The sequence below is a fragment of the Lycorma delicatula genome, chromosome 10 (assembly GCF_047948215.1).
Source record: "Lycorma delicatula isolate Av1 chromosome 10, ASM4794821v1, whole genome shotgun sequence".
NCBI lineage: Eukaryota > Metazoa > Arthropoda > Insecta > Hemiptera > Fulgoridae > Lycorma > Lycorma delicatula.
In genome coordinates this window covers 21,227,181-21,243,623 of record NC_134464.1, presented here as the reverse complement: position 1 = coordinate 21,243,623, position 16,443 = coordinate 21,227,181, and the positions used below count along the sequence as shown (strand labels likewise).

General features: G+C 32.5%; 2 protein-coding genes across 6 annotated transcripts in view; one reads left to right on the top strand and one right to left on the bottom strand.

Moving 5' to 3' along the window:
- The window catches only part of LOC142331280 (lysosomal dipeptide transporter MFSD1-like), a 57,451-nt gene extending 51,479 nt beyond the window's left edge, over nucleotides 1–5,972 (bottom strand). For all 3 annotated transcript variants that reach the window (XM_075377072.1, XM_075377071.1, XM_075377070.1), the window contains exons 1-2: nucleotides 5,575–5,972; nucleotides 724–874 (exon numbers count right to left, since the gene is read on the bottom strand). In XM_075377072.1, coding sequence (XP_075233187.1) covers nucleotides 724–874; nucleotides 5,575–5,737 — 314 coding nt within the window. In that variant the 5' untranslated portion in view covers nucleotides 5,738–5,972. The remainder of the gene's footprint in view (nucleotides 1–723; nucleotides 875–5,574) is intronic.
- A 131-nt stretch (nucleotides 5,973–6,103) lies between these two features.
- The window catches only part of LOC142331281 (protein O-glucosyltransferase 2-like), a 32,074-nt gene continuing 21,734 nt past the window's right edge, over nucleotides 6,104–16,443 (top strand). For 2 of the 3 annotated variants that reach the window (XM_075377076.1, XM_075377075.1), the window contains exon 1: nucleotides 6,333–6,565. In XM_075377076.1, the coding sequence (XP_075233191.1) occupies nucleotides 6,411–6,565 (155 nt within the window). In that variant the 5' untranslated portion in view covers nucleotides 6,333–6,410. Of the gene's footprint in view, nucleotides 6,566–16,443 lie in introns of all 3 variants that reach the window. The other variant, XM_075377077.1, reaches the window with a different exon arrangement.

Below are 16,443 nucleotides of genomic sequence, written 5' to 3'. Positions count from 1 at the left end.
GGCGCAATCAGTAATTCCTAGCTGTGAAGAATAGGCCTTAGAGCTGAAAGCAAATTTGCCCTCTTGCTTTTTTGAACACCCCTCTGTTTTAATAATACAGAAGTAGCAATCACTTACATGGTCAGAAGGCTCTCTCCACACCATAGAAACAGCAAACAGCATAGAATTTTTTTTGCCATGCATCCACTGCAATAAATTAACATGAAAACTAACACAGCAAACATGAGGAACCCAAAATTTATCTTAATCTCCAATTTGGCACTTAAAATATAAAATCTAAGTTTTTTGACTTTGCAAGATATAGTTCTAGTCTATGACTTGTAAGTAAATCTTCCAGATATATAACAAAACTTATCTACTGGATATTTGCAACACTGATGACTAGAACTTGTCATTTTATACAAAATATAACAAAATCACCAAGACATTTGACTGTATGTAAGACAGAATCAAACTAAACTTTAACGAAACATAACAGTCTTTAAAGGCTCGTAGAATGTCATGGGAATACCCAGAATTCCATGGGAATTGTTTACACCTAAAGCTAGGTGTAAACAATTCTTGGTAATTCAAAAAATGTACTCAGAAATGGGACATGGTAGGACATTTCCGTGAAAAGATATTTTAATAACTAGTAAAATGAAACACAATAAGAGTATTTTCATTAATGTTATAAAAATCATGTCAACCAGTGTAATCATCTAAATGAAAAATAATATTTACCTGTCTAAAAGAAATCCACCCAAAAAACACAGCACAGTATTAGGCCATGAATACCATGAATATAGATTTACAAACTGCGTTGTAGTCAATGATAAGTCATCTATAAAATGTTCCTGTAATGCTCCAGGATTATCATAACAAAAATATGACCCTGTAAATAAACAAACAAGATAATTCAGACATTTTATCCTTATGTACATTTACTCTTGATTACCACCAAGTAGATGAACTACTTCATGAATTTATTCATGCAACAAAATATATATGAACAAAAGATTTTATTTTTCATCAAATCAGATTTTTTAATATTTGACTCATATAAATTTTATAATTTAGTACTATTTATTTTATATATCATCGCTAGACAGGGAAAACCTTTTACATCTTTTTTTGCTAAATTAGGATTTTTGTTTCTTTTGATAAAATTGACCTTCTCTAATGTTTGGTGAGACCTTCCACATGCTAAGGAGTATTTAAAAATTAATAAATTACTTTTCTCATTGTTTCGTCTGAAAAATCTCTTTTGTGTTGCCATTACACACCAAAAAATTTTAAACTTATGCGTAAATCCTCTTTTATGAACCATAATGCTCACGAAAGGTTTTTTAAATTATTTTTCAAGCTTGCACTTAGCAAAATTTTCTAGAGTTCTATGTGTATCCATATGCACATGACAGGTAATGGAAAGTGGTTAAGATAATGATGAAAGTAACTCAGTGACATACATTCACTGTCAATCCTCTAATGTTTACTTTTTGATTGACAATTTAAGATAGCCTGTTACTTTCAGACGAACAATTTTTTACTACTCAAAAATTGGTTGTTAATTGGTTGGATCTGTGAAGCTACAGAAGACAGCAAACATACATAACAGTTAAATACATTACCATTCCTCCTATGCACATAGTCTGGTAAAAAGTGATACTCTCTTACTTATATAAAGTACTAATACAGATTATATTTATTATGGGCTTTTTAATTAAACCACAAATGAATGTAAATACCATTTCTACTGATCATAAAATTTAACAATTTAATTACGTTCACTTTAGTGGACTTAATTTTAAAGACTCCTTCGGACAGCTGCACTTGGCTCCATACAATTCACACAACTCCTGGCCATTCACTTGGCTCCATATGGCTCACACAGCTCCTGACAGTTCACTTGGCTCCATCTATGCTACAAAAGCTGGCTGCAAGCTAGAATATATTAGTCTACTCCCATTATCCAAAGACTCAACTTTCATTTGATATGAATTGGTATGAATTACAAGTTCAAAGTATAATAAAATTAATTAATATTATAAAAAAAATAAAGACTTTTATTTATTTGATTGAAACAGAGAATAATAAATATTTAGAATAATTAAACCTAACCGAGGTATTGAACCAGGGCGGCACATTATTCAACATTTTTGGTCATATCAAACATTGTAATATTACAGTTTTTTATTGAGGTAACAAAAGACTTTTGGAGAAGAAGGGTTGTAGGCTAGCAGCTTTCCTCTTTTGGATACCATTATGCACTTTAATTTTTTTTTTATGAGACACATTTAAAACAAAAATTTGACAACAAAGTTGTAATACTTTCCTGACAATAGTTAATTATTCTTATATAACAGAAAATGAATATACATGAAGGTTTTTGGGGTGGGGATTACTTATGATAAAGTTTTATACAAAATTATCATTATATAATTAAATAAACCAAAAAAAAAATTGTTTAATTACAAGAATCAGTAATTTTTTTATTTTTCTGCTCCCTCTCTCCAAAATTACCTTCAAATAGAACTTTTTTCTATGTACTGTGTTAAGTACGAAAAGTTAAAATAAATTCCACTAAAAAAATGTACAACCAATAAAAAAATATCCTAAGATTTTTTTTGGGGTTTCTTTTCTTTTTTATTCAAACGTTTAATATTATTAAAATTATATTACTCGTATTTTAAATCTACATATTTTAAAATTATATTAAAAAATTATATTATTCAATATTATACTAAAAAAACTCTGACTGGCTCCTTGCTTTTTTTTCTTTTGTTTTTTTTTTGGTCACTTGCACTACCACTATGCTTAGGAAGACATTAAAAAAAAAATCAGTTAAAACATAAGCAATAAATGAAAGGATAATATTTTTTTATTTTTGGGGAAGGGGGAATTTTGAGGCAATATTCTTTTTAATAGTAAGATAAACACGCACACATGTGCTGAACTTCGTTACGTTATCAAACTTTTGAGAAGATTGACCCCCAAAACCACTAGAAATGTTGATCGCAAAATTTTACCAACAAATCTTCTCAGTAAATCAGTCTCTGTACAAAATTTCATCAAAATCGGTTTATTCAATCAAAAGTTATTAAGCTTCAAACAAGCCAATGCATGTACATGCATATGAATATTACCCCCTCCCCCACTTTTTTAATTTTATTGGGTCCCTAATCATAAAACATTAAGTAATGAAAAAAACCCATACCCCATTTTTTGAGTGATTACCAAACTTTATTTTTTGCAGCATAGTCTAGAGTTATTATGCCAAGGAAAGTAAAAAATGGGTGAAATATCCCAGCATTTCAAAATTACTTCATTTAAAAGACTAAAGTGTAGAGGCCCTAAAATGCCAGAGAGCTGAATATCTTGGACAATATTATGTTTCTTAAAGTTTCTTTTTCTGAAGGATATTTTGAAAACATTTTAGAATCTTTTGTCCAATTTATTTGGTAGGTGGAGTCAGATAGTGTTACAGGTTTGAATTTTCTACCCTTCTTTTAATTGTTTCTGGCCCAGAAGAATCAGATTCCATGGTTTTCTTAGTGTATCAGTTTTTTCATAGTCAAGACTATTTTTAACTACATATTATTAAATTATCATAGCAGAGTACCAAACAGACCAATATTGGGGATCTGGGAAGAAGAAAAAGCTTTAACAGTGCATGAATTTTATATATTGAGGTTTGACAATTCTTAAGATTTACTCAAACACACACTGTCTCTGTCAAGTTTTAACCTTGACAATAAAATTTACAATAATTTTTACAATAAAATTCAAGCATGTATTTAAAAATTCGGATTTTATGTTTATACTTTAAAGCCACAAATTCAAGCACTTATAAATGTGCTTGAATAGAAAAATTTATACATAGACAAAAACATACTAAATGAACAAATAAAAGACAAATCATCATTGAAAGATATACTAATCACAAGTTTTCAAGATGGGCAGAGTACAAACATGCAATGGTGACCATAAATAAGTAATTTAATCAATCTGTTTATTTTTATGAAAAAGCACACGTTCTTAGAAAATAACAATAATTACCACCTGTATTAAACAAAAAACAGAATTGTAAACTGTTTTAATCTAGACAATATTTAGGCTTACAAGAAAAGGCCTCAATGGGTGGGTCTCTGTTGTAAATTTTAATAAATTAGTATCCCATTTAAAATGCATTTCCATTAATCTAGTTTTTAGACAATAGTAATTATAAAAATATACATAAATACCTGAATTTTCCGCACCTTCACATGAGTGTAAAATATATGCTCAAGAAACTTTGGTAAATACTGTTAGGAACTCACCTCCAATTTTGATGAAATTTAAGATATACCTTATTTAGGACTTAAGTTATGTGTTACAATTGAAATTATTTGTCGGAGACGTCTTTTACTCAAGTTAAGTCTCTTGTAAGTTACATATATACCATCACAAAAAATAAAATTTCATAATTCAATACTGTACAAGTGCAATATACATTATTTTCAAATAACATAATTTAGTTAAGTTTGTTTATTAAGTTCAGAATTAGATTAGATTCACTCAAGATTAAATTAGATTAAGCTAAAGTGCAAGTTAGATTAAGTTTTAGTGGAAATGTGACTGTTGGAAATTACAATTCTTTCAGTATGAAGGATATATTCGTTTATAATAGATGAAATTCCAAATTTCATCAAAATCAAAGATGAGTTCCTAATAGCATATAATTATAACAAAGATATTTATTTCCAAGGATTTTCTAGCAACTCCAAATAACTGATGGATTGATGGTATCCACCATTACTAAGGAAATATTTTTGCATCATAATTTGATTTAATTTTTTTTTTAATTTGTCTAAATTTGCTTTTCAACTATTTCTAAATAATTTTTCTAACATTCTCAGATAGAATGACTTTCTGTCATTTCTAAAATAACTAAATTGGTTTCACAGAGTTCGGTTAATATTTATTTGCTCAAATTATATTAGTCATAAAATAATTTCTAATAAACATTCTATGTGTAATCCAATAAACGAGGAAAAACATCCGTGGTAATCTAATAAACAAAGATAAACATCCTACGGGATAAGTAATTACATTTGGGTAGAAAAAAATACTGATATAGACAAAACAGTATATAATATTTAACTAAATCTGTTAAAATGGGTACTACTATACTCAAATACACAATATGCAGTAAATGTTAACTTTCTGTAAACTTTAATAAGTTAAATGCAATTATTTATTTAACAAGGTTAACACAAATAATTTGTAAATTAAATTTTTAATTTTATAAAAATAATTTTATTTAGTTAATAAAAAATTCGAACATTTGTATGGCGTATTAGAATTATGAATTAAAATTACTTAATTTTTACTTATTAATTTGTATTTTTTTTAAATCCTGTCCTAATAAAATTTTCCCCATAAATCTCCTATATGCTTCAAGGCAAACAGTAGAAGCTGTTTATAAAACAGATATTTCCTGTGGGTGGTGTAGCATGCTGACCCATTCCTAAAGTGATTTACAATTATGTACTGATCTGAATAAATTTATACATTTAAATCTAGTAAAATTAAGTAAAGGCATACTTTTCTTACCAAAACCCATAATGCACATAAACATTAAGGCAATAAACCTATGTCCCCCACGTTTTGGGTCATAAAACGTGTCCGCACATCCAGCGGGTGGAACTTGATCTTCTTCATCATCGACTGTTTCCACTGCTGTTGTAGATTCAATGGCAGATACATTATTTTCCATTTTTAAATTATATACTCAATAACACTTGACAAATCCGTTAGCATGAATTTTGTAACTTTTACAAAAAATTCATACCTCATAAATAAACTATCATAATTCACATCTCACGGTTACAATCAATAGAACAGAACTTCAAAAACGTTAAATTATATCTACATTTGTATTAATCTAAACTACACCAACCCCTAATCAGACGTAAACATCAAAATAAATATCAATCAGCTGTTACGAAATAGTAGCGCATCAGCTGTCTAAATTTTATCTACATTAAAGTTTATTTGTTTTTGTTTTTTTTTTAACCTCCAGGACTACCGTTAGGTATTATTTCATAGGATGTGATTGATAAATTTTGTAGTGAGTGAAAATACCGGGATTCGAACCCGTAACCTCCGGATAAAGTTGATTACAAAACTTATAATTCACTGGCATAGCTTTCACTAAATTAATTCTTTCCTAGTACAAAAGAGGTACAAAACAGTAAATAAATCATTTTATGTTTTTCCATGATATCATGCCTGGAAATAAAAATAGTGTCATATAAAACGAAGCTTGTTTAATTTTATAATTTTTACCAGATAGTGTAGGCAGTGGCTAGTAACGTTTTCAAAGTGACTGACAAATGTAGGTAAACATTCATTGAGGTTAGAGTATTTCTGGTTATTGTAATTTTAAAATGTATGTAGTGTTTGTTTTTATCTTGTTTTATTTTGTTGAAGGTTTTGTAGATTTTAAAAGTATTAAGGTTTATGGACCTGGTATAAGTCCTGCTGAAATAGTAATGCCAGCTCGTTACTTTTTTGTCAGTTTTAAAGACGCATTACAAAAGAAGTAAGTATCTATGTCCAATTAATTCTGCTGTAAATTAATGGATTTTATAAATTTAGCAAAGTGGCTGAGTACTAGTTTCAAAAAATATACTTATGTTTTCTATAATTGTTATTGTTCGTAATTTATTCAGTTTCAATTACAATTAAGGTAAAAAATTCTTGTAACAATATCTGATGTCTATATACAACCCGGGAATTATTGCATCACAGTGCTTAAGACCGGTCGTTACTTTTAATATTATATTACTTTCTTGTGGGCAAAAAGAATGTGACTCCACTTAACATTCCTTACATCTATGTTTGAAGGATACGTTGACATAATTTTTACAATTTATTGTATAAATATCTTGCTATTTAACAGCTTAGTCTATTACACCTATGCCCTTCAAGTTTCATGTGTACTCTATCCGCTGTATGTTCCATCCGTGAATTATTGTTATGTTCAGATAATGATTTTTTTGTGTATATGTACCTGGCTGAAGTCAGTTTAATCTACATTTATTATTATTAAATTATTTATTTGTGTTTTAAGTAAAAGGCTACTTTTTTTCTATTTTATGGTATACTTTTTTCCACAAAAATATTTTACTTTAATTATTAATACTTAAACAAAATAGACTCAAAAAGGACTCATCTTTTGGAGGATTTAGAACAGGAAGGAAAAATAAAATTATCAGTACGCTCTATAACAGCCTTTTCCTGATGGTGATAATAGAATGCCTATTGAAGAGATTTGCCCGATGATGATAAATGGTATTAAAGGAAATGTAAGAAATACTGAAAGCAGGAAACAGTTATTTGTCTCAGTTTGCATAGATTCAAAAGGATTTTTATAGTTACTTAATTGTCAGGTGATTTACTGTTACACAAAACTCATGTGCACCATGGAAGTTTATTACTTATAATGATTTACCCCCAAAATCACCTCTTGACACCATTAATGCTTTCTGTGTTTTTTTCCAAGATGTACAGCAGAACTTGCAAATCAACAATTATCTGACACTAAAATGTAAGTTGAAATGCTACCATCTTTAGCAGAAAATTCAAGTTGTCTGTGAAAATAAAAAAACAATGTATCAAAATGGAACTATTTTTTTGGTAATTATGTACAATTATGGACTCACCTTTGATTTTGGTGAAATTTGGATGTACCTTATTTAGAACCTAAGTTATTTGTTACGGTTAAAATTTATCGAAAAGTCCTTTCACTTGAATGAAATTCTCCTTAAGTTACATAGTACCATCACCAAAAATTATGTAATTCAACACTTTTACAGTACTGAATTACAAAATATACATTATTTTACTATATATAATTAATAATACATAATATACTTAATTCTTTTGTATTAAATATTATTTTAAATATTATTATTGTATTAAATTATTTTTGTATTAAATAATTGCTTATTGTATACAATTATGGACTTGGCTAACAATTAGCCAGTTTAATATTTAAGGTTAATTAGATGAGATTAACAAGTGAACCGAGTGTTACATTATGTTTGATTAGGTGACATTGATATTGTATATTCTGTGTATAAAATATACACAGAATCGTTAGTTGCTTACACACTAACCTTAACCTTGACCTAAACCTTTAAACAATTTTTAAAAATCTGTCATTTTTATATTTTTACTGTGTTAAATGGAAGAAACTAAACAAAAATAGAAAGTGTAAACAAACTAAACAAAAGTAGAAAGTGTATACCAATAAAAAGTTACCCAAGATTTCTATTTTGTGGGGGAAGATGAATAAAGATGAAATTTTATTGTAATATTATTACTAAACTTTTATTGAACTTTTAACACTATTAAAGTTTAAATAAATCCAAATATTTTTAAATTTTAATCGGCTTCCCCACCCACATTGCTGCCCTGAAAGTATTTTTTTAGGTCGCTTTCACTACTACTACGCCTAGGAAGACATTGAAAAAAATCCATTAAAAAATATGCAATAAATAAAACAATTTTGGGGCAATTTTTTTTTTAATGGTAAAATAAGCATGCATACAAGTACATATAAAATGGGTTTATGTTTTGCAAAATTTTGAGAAGTTGACCTCCACCCATCCCTTGGAGATATTGAACCCAAATGTTGACCAACAAATTACCCCCTATACACGAGTTTGTACAAAATTTTTCATAAAATCGGTTTACCCAGTCAAATGATATTAAGCTTCCAACATGCCAGTATACCTACATATGAACATTACCCCCTTTTTTCCTTTTTTTTGGGGGGCGTAAGGGTTCCTGTATTTGAAACATTGAGACGTGCAAAACAACCCTACCCCATTTTTTGATTGATTTCCATACTTTCCTTCTTGCAGCGTTAGTCTAGAAGTATGATACCAGGAAAGTAAAGAGCATTTCCAGATACTTCTGGTTCTCAGTCATTAATATACGTATTTTTATATTTATATATAAGCACACATAGTTGGATCAGAGGAAATGCATGTTTTTTAAACCACTAATACTCAGTAGTGACTGAAGGTAGATTACACCTTCAGCGACTTCTGGCGGACAGCTCAGACTACGCAGTTTCAGTCGCTATGGAGCGTTGGAGGTTAGAATATTGTGTGTTTGCTGTCGATCAGTTTTTTTTTACAAACAATTATTCTGTGGTCACAGTTCAACATCTTTGCCATCAAAATTTTAATGTCAAACGTCGAGGTGCAATTCCTGATCGAAACATCATACACCAATTGGTTGAGGTGTTTAGAAGACTGGATCTGTGGTGAAGAAAAACCACCTGGCCTTCCCAGTTCAGTCCAAACTCCAGAAACATAGACAGAGTGAGAAGGGCAGTTCTTGCTAGTCTAAAAAAATCCATTATGTGACAGGCTGTAGCACTGTGTATGTCACGTCTTTCACTTCATCGCATCTTACACGATGATCTCAGATTTCACCCACACAAAATAATGATCGTCCAACAGCAAACTGAAAGGGATTTTGTGCAATGTAAAGAATTTTGTGACAGTGAATGCCATTCTTACAGAAGATGCAAATGCCCTAATGATCATGAGTAATGAAGCCCATTTCTATGTTGATGGCAATGTTAATGTACAGAACTGTCAGTACTAGGCGTCAAAGAACCCTTGTCAACTACACCAAAATCCTCTCCACAGCTCAAAAGTAACAGTATGGTACAGTGTCTCCATGGTAGGGATTGTTGGTCCTTACTTTTTTGAAGATGGGGAACCACAGTTGCAGTAACATCAGCACGCTACGTTGACATGTTAAACAACTTCCTGCATCCAGAACTGAAAAGGCATTGGGTGAACATGAGAGAAATGTGATTCCAACAGGATAGTGCCACAGCTCGCATGGCAAAAGCATCAATTGAAATGGTTCAACAAATGTTTCTTGGCCATGTCATTTCATGATTCAGTGATGTTTCTTTGCCCCCACACTCTTCCGACCTATTGATTTGTGACTTCTTTTTGTGGGTTACCCGAAATCAAGAGTATACGTAAACAGGCCTCACACAATCGAAGACCTGAAAATTTCCATTCATCAAGAAATTGAAGTTGTGTCGAATGAAATGTTAGAGAAAGCCATGCAGAGCTTTCAGGAGAGGCTCTTTATTAGCATCCGACAAGAAGGATTATCATCTTACTGACATTATTTTTCAAACTTAATTAAGGTATGTTAGTTTCAAAATGCAATAAAAATATTATTATTTAATGTAAAACCTTTTTTTCTATAATTAAAACAACCGAAGTTATTTGCTAGTGAAAACCATGCGTTTCATCTAGTCCACCCTTTGTATATAAGATGCTGAAACCATTATCTAAAAGATACCCGTTCTAATAATAATCATTGTGTTGACACACAATCAAACATATTAAATGAATATTTTGGAAATCTAAGCCTCTAAACAACCTAGCAAACAACGTATGCAATTGATAATGGATAACTTTTCTAAGTTCAAAGCAAAACATTTTGCAATCCCAATATCACATGCTGGGAAAGCACTTTATTTCTGCATATATGTATAAATTTTTTTAAACATTTTATTCTGAATACCAGTGTTTTGCATTTTGAATACCAGTGTACCAACATTTCGCATTCTCTGTAATCACCATGAGAAAACTGAAATCTTTATAAAGGAAGAACATCCTTTAATGCTGCGTCTGCAGGAGACTCACCTCCACAGATTGATGTATCCTTTTGCAGTTATGTCTTCAAAAGATAGGATCAAACTGAGGGCAGAGGCTGTTTTCCTGAAGGAAATAGTATTAGTCGTGCATATTCCACTAGTGACAAACATCCTTGCAGTCTCAGTGAAGACATTGGTGCCATTTAAAATGAATAACTGCAACCTTTATCTTCCTCTAAATTCCAATATCACTAAGGATGATCTGCCCAGTCTGTCAGTACAGATTCCTTTGCTCTGCTTCGTAATCAGTGACTTCAATGCCCATCACTATTCATGGGGGGGGCTCATCGTCATGTTTTTCCCAAGGCACTGTAGTTGATTGACTGAGGCAGATCTTAGATCTTTGCTTATTAAACAACGGCCTGCACATGTTTATGTCATCATCAGGTACATTTACATGTATTGATCTGTTCTTAGGTTCAGCAACTCTACTCCCACATCTTACATGGCGCAAAATTTTCCAAAAACATTTTTGGAAACAATCACAGATCAGTTGTTATTTCCATCAATAATAGTGATTTGTCTCAGTCAGCTGTGCAGATAGTTGGTTCTGAAAGTGGACTGGATCAAATACAAGGATTCCTATGGCCAGTTCGACAAGAATGGTAGCATGATCCATCAGCTTGCCAAGTTTACAAGCGTAATTCTTGACAGCGCAAATGAAGTTTTTCCTTTAACATTTGTAAAGCCAAGTTGGTTTGTTATTCCTTGGTTAGATGAAGACTGCAGGAATGCACTAAGGTTTTGGCGCAGGGCTTTATGTAATTTCAATTGAAGATATATGGCTGAATTGCTATGCATGCACCTTCCACAATGTGAAGGCTATTTGATGTCGAGTGTTTCGGTGTAAGAAAAACAATAATCATTGATGAATTATGTCGATACTACTTCTCGGACAACTCCATCTTCAGTTGTTTGGAGAAAGGTTCAGGCCACGTGTGGATCCGTAAAGTCACCGCAGCCGATAGGATTGGAAAGCAGCAGAATCCTCATTACCGTGCCATTTCTTATGGTAAATATGATTGGAAGATCATTTAGGCTGGTTTCACTTACATCATCATACTGTTCTGAGTTTGTGAGATATAAGTTGCAGGTAGAAAATATTCTGTTCATGATTAGAAACTTACAAAATGAATTAAACACCCCCTTTCCTTGTAATGAGCAAAGGTATGCCTTGAATAATTTGCATAACACTTCCCTTGGAAATAATAATATCAGGTTTAGTATGTTAGCACACCTACTGGTTACTGCATTACATCTTTTGTGTATCTACAATAAAATATTTTCTTATCAGGTTTTTCCAGATTCTTGGTTAGATGCATTGGTGATTCCCTTACTGAAATCTGGTAAAGATAAATCATGCCCCTTAAGTTGTTGTCCTACCTCCTTAACCAGTACCATGTGCAAGTTGATGGAACAAATGGTAAATCGTCGTCTAGTGTGGTACCTCAAGGGAAAATTCCTTACTGACCCTGAACAATGCGGTTTCCTCCAAAGTAGATGGTCTATCGATCATGTTGTTGTTGCTCTTGAATCTGTCATTGAAAACGCCTTCCTACTTCGCCAATGCTGTATTTTTCGAATTGCAAAAAAACATATACCGCTTGAAGGAGAGGAATCCTAAATAAACTGCATGAATGAGGTACACAAGGAAATCTTTATCAGAGATTTCCTCAGTAGTTGATCCTTTTGAGTTGAAGTTGGTAAGACGGTATCTGAAAATTTTACATTAAAAAACAGAATACCACAGGCAAGTGTCCTAAGCATTACTTTGTTTGCCATAGCCATAATATACTATAACAAACTGTATGTGAAACCACATTATATTATGTTTTCCATTTGTAGATGATTTTTCTATTTACGTAGCTTGTAGAACTTTAGCTATTGGTGAGATGCTGCTCTAAAACACAATCCATTTGGAATCGCAGTGTAAAATGACTGGATTCACGTTTCCTCCAGAGAAAACAAAATGCATTTGCGTTTCATGCTGGAGGAAACACGTTGATCCTCAAACATTTCTTCATGGTGAACCAGTTAAAGCATAAACATGGGTTAGATTGTTAGGAATATGATGTGACCAGTGACTAACATAGATAACAAATTTAAAGGAACTGAAAATAAAATGTTTAAAAATGTTAGACATTCTGAGAGTTCTATCTAATACTGATTGGGGTGTTGATCAAGTATGCATGTTGTGCTTCTACCGAGCTCTGGTCTGATCTTCTTAGATTATGGATGCATGGCTTATCCTTCTGCACAGGCTACCCCTCTAAATATCCTCGAGGCAGTCCATCATTCATATATCTGTTTATACAGGTGCATTTCACTGAAGCTCTGAGGTAAGTTTGCTAGTGGACAGTCGTGAGCCATCTTTCTAGAATAGACAGAACCAAATGATATACTACCATGTAGCTGGCATTAAAGCACAAGCAAATCTCCTACCTTTGCTGTAATATTCTCCAACCACCATGTTATTCAATATTAGGATCGGCCAAGAGCTACTACTTCTCTAGACATCAGAGCTCATCGGCTTTTCTTATCTTTAAATGTACAATTACTTCCAATACCTCCTGTTACTCAAAATGATTACCTCTCCCTCATGAATTTTTTCCCTAGTCTCAGTTGGTATCGAAAAAAGGACACGAATCCAGTTATCTTACAAAAAAAATTTTTCATAAGTGTAAATAGCAAGAATCCAGAGATACAGTTTTTACAGACTGCTCTAGGCACAATAATTCTGTGGTTGCAAATAGAACATACATGTTTGGCCTTACCAGCAACGCCAGTATTTTCATCATGAAGTATGTGCTACTAAAAACCCTTAAATATACTTAGCCCAACATTCTGACATGTACTTGTTTGTTCAGATTTCATGATTGCCTCACAGGCAATTAATGACATGTACTCCAGACACCCTATTTTCTCTGATATGCAGTTTGTTATCTCTGAAGTGACTGATTGTAACACAACCATAAGCTTTCTGCTAGATTCCTAGCCATATTGAAATTTCAGGCAATGAATGTGCGGCAAAAGAGGCTAGTTCGCAGCCCCCTTTCATTAATCAAGTTGTTTCAAACAATCTTGTCTGTTTTCTAAAAAGGGTTGTTCATGATGATGATGATGAGTGGCAAACAATAAACTTTTTTTTTTTACCGTCAACAATAAACTTTGTCCAGTTATTAACACTGTGTGATCATGAATCACCTCTTCATACAGGAATAACCATCATGAGGAAATTATTATTTGGGAATAGGGCACATAAGGCTCACTCATGGATATCTGATAACTGCTGTTAACTATCTGTTTGCTGCAATTAACTAACAGTGCACTGCATCCTTGTGGACTGTCTGTTATGCAGCATTGTATCGAAAGTTTAAACTAGGGCCTAACATGAAAAATCTTAGGCAACAACGTATTGATGTTGTTCAATGTGTTATCATTTATTAAAGACGTGCATCTGGATTCAAACATTTGATTAAACTTAGAAAAGTTTAAAAACTTTCATTTTTCTGCCTTTTGACGTTCGGCAATTTTATTGTTTCATCTAAATCTTTAATATTGTTTTTATTTCAAATCTAACATTCCACGTAGGTGTTTTCAATCGTTTTAATTTTTAAAGTAAATTTCAATTTTTAATCGTTAACTTTGGTAATTTTGTGTTCAGGTGCTGATAACGACACCTTGTGTGCTCAGGGGAAAAAAATAAAAAAAGATTGTTCTCTTTTTTTGGGTGTTTGGCTTATCTACAGTCAAGTGTTTAGTTCGTGAAAAATTGAAGGCATTTGTAAAATTTTAATATACAGCATGATTCAAAGAAACGGGAAATTGTAAAAATTAAATAACGTTAATGAAAAATTTTTTTTAGAAAATGAATTTTATTTCATGTAATTGTACAAATGTTGCCATTTTAGGATACATACATTTTAGTTTATTTTTTAAAGATGACATCTTGCAGGTGACCTCTTCTTCTACGTAAACACTCACGAAGTCTCTTCGTTAAATTGTTCATGGTTTGACATAACATCTCAACTGGAATTTCCGCAATTGCTTCTTGGATCTTTGCCTTCAGTTCTTCTGTTGTAGCAGGTCTACTGTGGAACACTTTGCTTTTAAGGTGACCCCACAAAAAGTAATCGCAAGCTGAGAAATCAGGCAATCTGGGAGGCCATCTAATGTCACCATTTCGTGAAATGACACGTTGTCCAAACAATTGGCGTACAGCTGCCATCAATATTCGTGCAGTATGTGACGTTGCTCCGTCTTGTTGAAACCAGGCTGTGTTAAGAATTGGTGGAAATCTCTTTTGTTGTTCCACAACAAAGGTTTCAAGCATGGCTACGTAATGAGCCGACGTCACTGTAATCGCAAGAACATTGTCATCCTCAAAAAAATAAGGGCCTGTAACACCGTAAGATGACATAGCACACGACACAGTCACTTTCTGGCTGTGCAACGGACGCTGGTGTAGCTGCGTAGGATTTTCTTGTGCCTAGTATCTGAAATTTTGCTTGTTAACAAATCCACTGAGGTGGAAATGTGCTTCGTCTGACATCCACAGTTCGTGAACAAACTCTTCATTATCATTTATCTTCTGAAGTATTACATTACAGAATTGTGCTCGCACAACTGCATCGTTCGGTTTCAGTTTCTGGATGATCTGCAACTTGTTTGGATGGAATTGCAAGTCCTTCACTAACATTCTCCGAACACTTGAACTATGCAATTGTAAAGATGCTGAGAGACGACAGATTGACCGATGTGGACTTCGTGTGACAGCATCTTGTAAAGCTTGAACATTCTGTGGTGTATGGACGGTTCGCTCACGGCCTGGAGGTTTCTTTTTCATTGCCGAACCAGTTTCCTCAAAATTAGATATCCATGTTTTAATTGCATGTGCTGATGGAACACAGTCGTGCCGTCCCAGATTAAAATGACGGCCAAATTCTCTACACGCTCCCTCCACATGTCACTGTCATTGTTTTTGTAAAACGCTTTGATAGCAAATGCATGTTGCGCACCACTCCAAGGATCCATGACAACTAAATGGCAAGTTAGGTTAGAGAGGCTGGCGCCACTTATCAAGTGGTACCAATTGCCCACGGCTACCAACACAACTTTAAAAATTTCCCATTCTTTTGAATCACTCTGTATAAATATTACTAGATGATGAATTCAAATTTAAAATCTATTTTCAATTCATGTGAGATGAGTTCTACTACTTGGTTTATTTATCCCTTGACCAGTCTAAATTCAAAGTAATAACTTCTTAAGTGTTTTCTTGGATTCTTTATCATCCAGATTCAGCAATAGAAGATGTACATAAAGCAGTTCTATTAGTTGTTCGTCTTAAGAAGGCGTGAATTTAGCCAAATGAGATGCCATTTTTACAATGTATAAAAAATTTTGCAAGGATCACACAATCAAACCATATCCTCAACCACTCTGTTGTACTATGCAGTTTGCATTGGACTTCTATCAGACGAGTCCATCAGTTGTATAAGCTGGGTAAATACTACTTTAATTTTACATATTCAAGTTGGGTATATTTTTGTTGATTCCACTGCAAAGTGAGGACCTAAGAAAACAAACTTTAAGAAACATTCTTTCGTTGGGGAATAGATAGGTCAAAAATTCCAAAACTTAAAACTATCATAACTTAGATAGAGGGAGTTCTCTAAGCTACATTTTATACATGGGATTTTTATTTTGGTCATAAT